Below are 10,294 nucleotides of genomic sequence, written 5' to 3'. Positions count from 1 at the left end.
TTATTTTTTTTTAAATGTTGCATTTTCCGTGATATTTTAGATAATCGAACCAAAGAAAAATTGGAAAAAAAAAAAAACATTTAAAAGGGTAAATATTTGAAAAAGAATATCTCGACCACTCCTTGGTGTTTGCAATTTCTATATCACTACCCTTGTTATATTACCGTGTTTCACCCATAAAATCCCCAAAAAGTCCGGCTGTGGCCATTCACAGCTGTGTTATGACAATCGGTGATACGTGCAACATAGAGTTTTTGGATCGAAATAAGGTAAGTACGCAATAATAACTACTTGAAATCATGGTGTCTTTAATTATGCTCTCATGCTCTCACCTCGAGTTAGGGTTTAGGGGTTTAATTTTTTTTTTTTTTTTCTTAAATGCCCTCCTGTTCAAAAATTTTCTTCCCCCAGAAAATTGAGATTTTAAGCTTTCCAGTGATGTATCACACATGCGTAAAGGGCAATTTTGAAATTTGGCCAAATTGGGGGTATCAGAGCGGAACTTTAAGTCACCTGAGTGTTTTCCACCATATATATGTATATTTATATGTATTGTCTAGCTGCGGCTGGGAGAGACAGAAAACGGGGCCACTCTGGTATGCTGTTAGCGGTATTTGGGTGGCAGAGGTACTGCTCTGGCCAACCGTTGCCTTCTCTTTATTTAATCGCACATGCTCGCAGTCGCAGATACCTAGCAAGGCTTGTCGCATGCTTTATTTCGATGTGCCGTTTAAGGTTGGCTAAAGACGTTACCGACGTACGGACGGTGTTGGACAAAGTTTACAAGTAAACGTTATATTTTTGCCATCCGGGTCGGTACTGACTTTTTCATAAAACTCTTTTAAATGCTGGTACTGTGTAGAAAGTTGCTCTGAGCGGGCCGGGTTTCGAGAGCTGCCGGCTTCTGTGTCCATGCTGCTGTTGTTATGATGACGTATTTGCTTAAACAATACGGCCGTGACAGGCAGCTTGGGTTGCCAGGTTGGATAATGTTCCGCTATTAAGGTAAAAAAAATTATTGTGTGTTTTTAGCCTATGGCTTTATATGCAGTTTTGTCGGTAAGGCTCTAAATGTGTTGAACTCATGAACGAAGTTATGAGCACCGCTCACAACCGCTAGAATGAGCGCGTTCACAGTAACGTTCATAAGACAGAAATATGTTGCGTTCAATTCACGTTCGCCCAAAATATGAACGTGTTCATGAACGATCGTTCATTGAACGCGTTCATGCACAACACTGTATATATATATATATATATATATACACACACATAAAAGTTTTTTTTTCTTTATATACTTTAGGGAAAAGGGGAAAAAATGTCATATTTATATCTCTTTCCAATGCTAAATCTAAATAAATGCAGTGAACACACAAAATGCGCTACTTCGCGGGTTTTTCACTTATCGCAGCGGATTCTGGTCCCCATCAACCGCGAAAAACGAGGGATCACTGTACTACGAAAGAATTTTTTTTGTTGTTTTTTTTTTTTTTTTTTTAATGTAATTGTATCTAATGCCTGACCAAGTGGAAAAATATGCATAGATTAATTCAGGGCTTCCCCCAGTGCTTTATAAGCCTAGTGGGCCACCGGGCTAAAACGGTGCTACAAAAGAAAGTATAGTAAGCAATACATATTTAACCGCATTTAACCACGTCTGTTAATACGGTTGAAAGCTAAATGGCGACATCTCATGGTCATGTGAACAAACCTTTTTTTTTTAAAAAATCTCTTTCAAGACTGGTATTTTTAAGACTCTGTCAAAGTATTGTTAATTAATGGCTTATAATGATGCATAATAGGCATGATTTTTAAAATCCATTTATTTTATTTATTGATTGCTTTTTCCAAAAACATGGTAGGCTGTTGTGGGCTTCTCTGGACTTTGCAATTTTTCTGGGGGAAACCCTGTAATAGTTGAGGAGCGACAAAGCTGTACTTTTAGTTGTTGTGAAACTTCAAATGAAAAAATATATATAATGGCTAATATTATATACATTATTTGTTTAAGTTAAGGTGCTTATTTTGATGGGAAAGAGGTGTTTCATTATGGCTCATTGCATTTAAATTTTTTGTGCCACTGAACTCCATGTCCAGCAAATTTAGCAAACAATACTGTGCTCACGAACAAGTAGACGTAGCTTTCTACTTTCAGAAGAGACAGCACACAAACTATACCGTAACAAAAAAAAAAATGTATTTACATCTGAAATACAATGTCTATCTGTCGTAGCTCTGCAGTATTGTTAAAACACTCAAAGTGACCATGTGAAAAAGATTCAAGTTTCCATGAAGGAAGGTCTTCCTCTATACCAGGGGTCTCCAATTTCCAGCCAGTATTTTGCTGTTGATCACTTGATACTATGTATGTGTGTTTTTGTTTTGTTTTTTTAAATTAACTCATTGACTGCCATCGGCAATAATAGATGACAATCCATTTGTGCTGGGAGGGCTCATTTGCTGCCAGCCCTTCCAGTGAATTTGACGTCTACTAGCGACAAACCAGGAATTAGCAACTTTAGTTGGTGTCCTCCCCAAGAAGAAGAACAACAAAGTAAGCGAGAATTTGAGACGTCCCTCCCGGCGGTCTAATAGGAAAATATTTATAGGCTCGAAAATGAGGATTTGGACAATTTTTAAGTCTCGATACAATTCGACTTTGTCTTAACAATTCACTTTGGCTACGAGATTGGCAAACATTGCTAAAATCTGACATTAGCCTGATCTATGCTAGCTAGATCTGTAGTGATTAATAGATGTGCAATTATATAGCTCTTTTCACCCTTCTGCTGTGAATTTAGTTTGTCACTAGTAGACGTCCAGTCAGTTTGAGCTGGGAAGGTTGGCACTGAAAAAACATTTGTTATTTCGCTGCTAATCCAACCACTTCAAATGGATTGGAAGTATGTTAAGGTCAATGGCAGCCAATGAGTTAACCATGATTTTGGAAGCTGAAAATCCAGGTTAGACCCTTTTCCAGGAGTCAAATATTCCTATGGCACTTTGTCTCAGACTCTAAGGTTGTGGTCATATTTCCGACTCTCTCCGATAAGACCTTTGATCCAGAGTTCTGGTGGCCTGCAAGCGTTCAAACTCATGTCGACTATTCCGGTCAGGACTGAGGTTTGCCAGCGCTCGACTCCCTCCGCCTCCGTCGTCCTCCTCTTCGTCGCGGTTGAGGAAAGCCAGCTCGTTTTCGTAGCAGAAGGAGTTAGAAGTGGGAACCAGGAACTTGTTCTCCAACATGTCCTTGGCACTGCAGCGGGGGGTGGACGGCACCTCGTAGGTTTTGTGAAAGTGGGCGTAATCCACCTTGTAGAGGTTCTTCTCCTCAAACAGGACAGGCTCGAACCTGTGCCCCCAAAGGATCTCAGAGGATAAGTACGAACTGCGAGCCTGGGTGGTCATGGCTGTTGCTTCCACCATGCCTTCCAAGATGACCACGATCTCAAAATCAGAGGACTCCAGGTCCTGCTTGCCTATCCCAAAAAGGGGGCTCTCCTCGTCTATTTCATGGAGAATCGTTATAGGCGAAACCAAGAAAATCCTGTCCAGACCTTTGTCAAAACCCACGTTGATGTCTATTTGGTCCAGAGGAATATACTCCCCTTCGTCGGTGATCCGAGGCTTAATGAGCTGCGCCCTGACGTGGGCCTCGACAATATGGCTCTTGCGAAGGTTTCCCACCCGCCACATGAGACATAGTTTCCCGTCCCGCATAGCAATGACAGCATTGTGGCTAAACAGCAGCGTTTGCGCTCGTTTCTTAGGCCTCGCCATCTTGGCCATGATGGCGCCGATCATGAAGCAGTCAATGATGCAACCCACGATAGACTGGAAAACCACCATGAAAACCGCGACTGGGCACTCCTCAGTGACACAACGGTAGCCGTAGCCAATAGTGGACTGCGTTTCAATGGAGAATAGGAAGGCAGCCACAAATCCGTTGACTTGCAGGACGCATGGAGTGAAGTTGTCATCACCCGCTGGGTTATCCAAATCCCCGTGTAGCAAGGCGATGACCCAGAAGGCCAAACCGAAAGCTAGCCAAGAAACCACGAACACCAGGGTGAAGACCACCAGCATCCACCGCCAGCGGATATCCACACAGGTGGTGAATATGTCAGCCATGTAGCGCTGGGACTTGTCATCCATGTTGGCAAACTGCACGTTGCACTGGCCGTTCTTTTTGACGAAGCGGCTGCGGCACTTGCGGCGCGTGTGGATCTTGCCATTGCCAAAACCGTTCATGCCATGCATGGTCGTCAGGCGGAGGCCCTCTTCCTCGGATGACACGATGCTGTAGCGGTTGATTCTCCCCACGCTCATGGTCCCGACACCTCCGCCTGCTGGATCATAGCGAAAAGGCTGACCACGGAGTTCCAGCGTGCGATTGACCACTTGGAAAGTTGCATTTTAGTCAGCCATAGCCCAGAGGTTACGAGGGATCCTTGTGCTGGAATCCTACCTAGAAGGAAGAGAAAGACTGGATTGTCAGTGGAGTTAACATGCATAACGGAATAGACAAGCAAGCATTTCTAGAAGTCCAAGCTGCTGTGATCTGAAAAAAGTGGCAAACCAGGAAATCCAACGAAACAGACAACAATGTCAATTTTGTCACTAAACTGCTACCTAAACGGTACAATCCTCACCCTGGTTCCCCTTAAATGCTCAAAATCCAAGGACATCAAATCAACAACAAAATTGACTACCAGCTCTAGTGTCTGGTTCGGCGTCACAAAATATGACAGGCTGTCATTTCTTAATCAAAAGTAAATGCCAACTCTACAATTTGTTAGTTTCCACTTTGTCTCAGATGTATTTATAGCATATCAGCTATGTGCCAAACCTCCCTCTGCTCTTTTGTGGCCCAAATTGTCTATTGTCCTTTTCGGCAGAGTACTTTTGTCAGGGAGTCGGGATGCTGTGTGTCTGTGCTTGCTTACGCTAACTCCCAGTGGGCCTCTATGTGTGCCATTTATTCCGTGGACGCGCAGTACCAGATGCTGCATGCGGGGATGAAGGGAGTGGGTTTTGTTTGACCCCATTGTGTACAACTTACTGTATTAATCATTTTTGGGAGGCTGCGTTACATATACATCACCCTGCCGCGGTGCTTTGTTCTACGAACTGAATGGCACACTTGTTGTAATTAAATACTGGAACTTTAGTTATTAAGAGTCATACCAGGTAGAAAACATCTTCCATTATGTGTTGGAATGATAACCTGGACATCATGCCGAATTTTGAGCCTCAGGTCAAGGGCTTCTACCCATGAGGCACCGGACTGTAGCCCCCCTTGGGCACAGACAGCTTTTATCGCCTGGCCGCAGCCGCTCTGTGCCTGTCTGCCTGATTTGGGCTCTGAAGACTTGACAGATCACTCATGTGCATTCCTAAATCCCACTAGGGCTGAGGTTGCCCGAATATGGAGCCATATTACCCCATTCAAGAGGACCGTACTTATTCTGGTTTCAGGTATTGCGGCAAAAATGGATGTGGTGACAATGCGAGCAGAGACATCTTAACATGTGGCCCGAGCAGCCCTCCACTTTGCGAGCAGTCCATCATAGTCGTGAAGTGTCGGGTGTCAAGTACGTTGGTTCAATGAAAGTAAAAACCCTGCCAGAGACATCGGAATCATCAGTACGAAGTACTCCTCTCATCACTACCGATGTACAGAGCCAACTTGTACTGTTGCAGACATGCTCTGAAGTCCGGTAAAATTTCAATATTTATCCAGTACGCGCTCATGTGTGAACTGTAAGCTAACCCGAACATTAGCCGAAACTTTACTGGCGCGCGACCTAGTCACAAGTACAGTGCTTTACCGTGTCACGTTATGTCTGAAGGCAGCAGGTAATTTATCTGTGGTATATTATATCTGAATACAGAATACAACAGTGTTTACAGATTTTATTTCGGCAATACCATGTGAATTCTAGACCTGTTTAATTGGACAAAGAGCTGATACTGACAGGATGCCGTGACATATTGGTGTATACACAGATTAATTGTACATTTTGGTGTCTTATTTGACTTCATTGAAGACACAATCTAGTAAGAAAACGTTTAAGCAAGTTTGTCTTCACACCATCACACGTTTGCACCTACGACAGTGGCCCTACTGATTTATTAGGGAGGCCTTGTCAAATCTTTCAAGCGGCATGGCCAGTACATGCGAGTTTGTTCTCAAGAGACCTCGTGAAGGCTGTCCGGAAGGCGAGTTTGAGAGCGTTGATTAGGCCCAGCAGAATATATAATTGAATGCGCACAACAATGGCGGCTATCAGGAGGATAATGAAGTGGTGCGGGAGAGGGCACTCGACGCGAAGACGAACACACGGGAAACTGAGCTGAGCCGCCACGACGGCTGCCCACCTCCCAGGGCCATTGTTGAAGGAAGAACCTGGGCTCAGGTGTCGCTTGATTTTCCTATAGCTCACCATGTGTAACTTGTTTGGTCTCAAGTGACCAGCAGGTATTTTCCTATGGACACCAACACCAACATCTGCATGTTCGGGCCTTATGTAAAGCCGACATTTTTTTCTGCCTGTGAATCCATTTTAAGAGCAGGACTCTTCCTCCCCTGCGCTGGAGTTTTTAACCAAATCACCTCATGTTGCAGCACCTGTAGCTGTTCTGCAAATTCGACTCCTGATGCGAACTCAGTGGTCGAGATCTTTCACGACCAACGAATGAATCACCCATTAAAACGACCTCTCTGCGGGCTCTAAACCCACGAAAAGTGGCCACTAAAAATGAGTGGTGCGAACAAAGCGCAGGATGAGGTCATGGAGCTGTCATGCCGGGCTGCGCTAATGTGTTCGTCTGCTTCGTCCAGTCTCTCGAGGCTTTGTTTATGCAGGGATAGGAGAGCATGCACATTCAATTCTTCTTAATCACTTGAAATAGTCATCGCAGTTCGATGAGTACCTGCGGATTTATTGTTACGTCCGCCAGTAGGCGAAGGTTATATATTCAGTTCCGTATGTCTGTCTGTTTTTGTCTCTGTTATCAAACTTGGAAGATATGTTGTTGTTCATCTGTTGGTTGCAAACTTACAGTCTGAGATCTAACACAAGATCTCTACTATTCTTCGATTGCAATGCTAACAATGCTTAATACTGACTGATTGTCTGAGAAATAATGTTATTTCACTACGTTTAGTTGAACATACCAAGGTGAGGCCTATCGACAGTCATTATAGCAATACTGACTGATTTCGACTGCAAGCAACTGTTTGTTTTGGCTGACATTTACTGTATCTCTTACTGGGATCTTTTACATCTAACTTTATAGTCAGTGAGAGCAGGTTTACCGTAAAGTTCGGTCAGTCCTTACCTTGATTTATACCTGTCTTCTCCCAGGACTGAAATTTGCTGTCTTCTCTTCCCTCGTCCGTCCGCATCAGCCGAACTGAGGCATCTCTGAACCAAACACTTCTGCCTCTTGTTTTAGTCTGATTCCCAGATAAAGCACACCGTCATCCTCAACATCAGAAGGCACGGGTAGCCTTTACATTTCTTCATCCTCGCCGGGTTAGAAATTCCGAATCAACTCGGAAACTGACTTTTAAATCCACGTTTCAGTCCGATCCACTCATCTTCTGTGATGTGAAGACAATCTCTCCCACTTCCCATAAAATTGTCCAAGAGTTCCTCAGTGCTTATGAAGTGAACACCTCTCTCTATCAATCTTTGCAATCTGATCTGGTTGGAGCGCCCTTCTCTCTCTCTTTCTATCACACTCTCCTTTCTCTTCCCCCTCCCTCACTCCCTCTCACAGTGTCACAGAAGCTGCCATTTGCAGCCTCCCTCTCTCCTTTTTGCCCCCCTCTCTTACTTCGTCTTTTCTCGCTCCCTACATCACCACCAGTTGACATCAACTTGATGCATCATTCGGAAAATCTGACAATACCTCTGTTGTGTTGGTTCACACGTGAATCTGAAAGTAAAAAGACACATTTAAAAAAACAAAACAAAGACTTCCTACATTAAACTAAGAGTACAGGCTTTGCTAAACCCATCTGCTCTGCTTTTACTCAGAGTTAAGTCCTGTTATCACACCTTGGAAAAGAGCTTATTCACTTTCTCTCCTTGGGTTAAGCACGTGTCATGTGTAACATTTGTTGGAGTAGTGTGCGGTAGTGTACTCAAGAAAATCCAGCATAACCTTGCTGGATTTGTTGTGTTTTGATACAGGTCTTGCTGTTACAGAAACTAGCCTATGCTGATACAGGACCAAAATTTTTGGAAGACCCAGATGAGAAGGATTGGGCATCGAGCACCGATTGGATTCGGGACTAACACTCCGATGCTGCCGGAGCCGTTCGAATTTAAAAAATTCGATTCCATGTTTCGGTGCCCTGACCACCGATCAAAAAAAAAGTAGCCGCCAAACACCACGAAGAAGAAGCCACAATAAGTGTGTGTTTGTGCATTGCAACTTGATTTCAACCATGGATAGCGTGTGACGACGCTCAAAAGTTTAGCTCAACTTCACAAACAAAAATGACCATTCAGCTCAGTGCAACATTTGCAACACAGCTATATCATGCAAAGGTGGCTGCACGACCAATATGATTATACACCTCCGGCTTCATGGAATACAAGTGCCGAGCCGTGTTTAGCTGAGTGACCTGTATTTGACACGACGCGCCGGTTCTCTAACCAGTCAGAACCAGGTAAATAAAACAATAAATTATGTCAGTCTTCTGCTACCCCCGTGACCCGACCCCAGATAAAGCGGTAGATGATGGATGGATAGATGGAATAGTACGAGAATAAGTCATATTATTATATCGGGCTAATGTAGCTATATAAGCAGCTATGTACTTTACGTAACGCATTGCCACCTCCGTTAAAATCAAGAGTATGAAAAGAATCTTTTGTTTTAGTATCGATTTTACAAGTAAGGAAATTCTTATTATTTTGCCTTATCTACATCAAATTATAATCAAAAGAATAATTTATACTAATGCTTCGTCGTAGGTCCCACCTAAGGCAGCTGTATGTAAAGTGCGAAGCGGCTCACAGCTACCTTACCGCTTCGTAATATTTGCGACTTTTTCTCGCTTTGTCATATTTATGCGTTCAAGCTTCATCTACACCCAGTGAATATTTGTTCTCCACTGCAGGAGACACCATCTGTCCAGAACGCTCACGCTTTCTGCCTGAGAAGGCAGGTATGGTCATTTTCCTCAACAAAATCTGTTTCTGATTTTATACTGACCTGCTGCTAATCTGGACTGGGTTTTACAAATTGTTTTTTTGTTTTTTTTGTTTGATATTCTGCACCAGGTTAGCCCATTAGTGGGAGCTCAATAACATGTAAAAATTCCTGCAGCATAAGACACTATAAAACATAGGCAAAAGAATATGTGTAAATGTTTTCTCCATGAACTTTTGAAAAATAAACATCTTTGTGAAAGTGCACTCCTGTGGAAAGAAACTTCATCATATTCAAGTTAAAAGACTGATATTTATACACAAGTTAAAAATAGCCCTGTGAGAAATTCATAGTTAACTGAAAGTTCATATTTCATTTGTTCATAAAAACAATAATCGAGAAGTTAAGAAATTAAAATGAACTACTCAGTTTTTTTGACCTGCCTATTAAAAGAATCGAGAATCGTCTGGAACCGGAATCGAAACGTGGAATCGGAACTAAAATTGTTCAAATTCAAACGATGCCCAACCCTACAGATGAGACCAAGACCTTCAAAATGTGGTCTTGAAAATTGCAACACTATAGTGTTGTCTACTAGTGTTCCTTTGTTTATTGATAGCACAGTGTTAACAGCAAAGTAATGTGAAATATGAAGGAAGCGATTAAACGTGTGAAAACTGTTGATATGAAAATTATAAAACTAGCTTGATTTTCATTAGTTAATTTAAAGAAACGCTTATTTTCTGCCATTGACGGCAGTAGACGTCCAATTCACTTGAAGTGGGAGGGTTGGCAGGGAATGAATCGTTCATTCGCTGCCACCCTCCCAGTCCAAGTGGATTGAACGTCTATGAGGGATAAACTCATTGCAACATTTTTCTACTTTTCAACACGTTACTTTTTAACTCATTGGCCGCCATTGGCGGCGCTAGACGTCTAATCCACTTGAAGTAGGAGGGTAGCATTCTCAATGAAGATTTGTTCTTTCGCTGCCACCTTCCCAGTTCAACTAGATTGGATGTCTACCACTGATAAACTAGTGTTAAAATCATTTAATTTAATGCAGAAGGGTGAAGAGATGAAAATTTAGAGGTCTCAAACTTGCTAATTTTGGCGCGACCGG

At 42.8% G+C, this 10,294-nt stretch overlaps 1 protein-coding gene across 1 annotated transcript; it reads right to left on the bottom strand.

The window, feature by feature from the left end:
- Positions 1-1,353: 1,353 nt before the first annotated feature.
- Positions 1,354-7,689, bottom strand: kcnj12a (potassium inwardly rectifying channel subfamily J member 12a). The gene is made up of 2 exons (XM_057825191.1): positions 7,345-7,689; positions 1,354-4,468 (listed from the first exon to the last, which is right to left on the bottom strand). The coding sequence occupies exon 2, from the start codon at positions 4,327-4,329 to the stop codon at positions 3,028-3,030; it is 1,302 nt and encodes a 433-aa protein (XP_057681174.1). The 5' UTR covers positions 4,330-4,468; positions 7,345-7,689; the 3' UTR covers positions 1,354-3,027.
- Positions 7,690-10,294: the final 2,605 nt, after the last annotated feature.

Source organism: Corythoichthys intestinalis, chromosome 21 (assembly GCF_030265065.1).
Source record: "Corythoichthys intestinalis isolate RoL2023-P3 chromosome 21, ASM3026506v1, whole genome shotgun sequence".
Lineage (NCBI taxonomy): Eukaryota > Metazoa > Chordata > Actinopteri > Syngnathiformes > Syngnathidae > Corythoichthys > Corythoichthys intestinalis.
The sequence above is the reverse complement of the archived record's forward strand: the minus strand, read 5'-3'. Positions and strand labels throughout refer to the sequence as shown.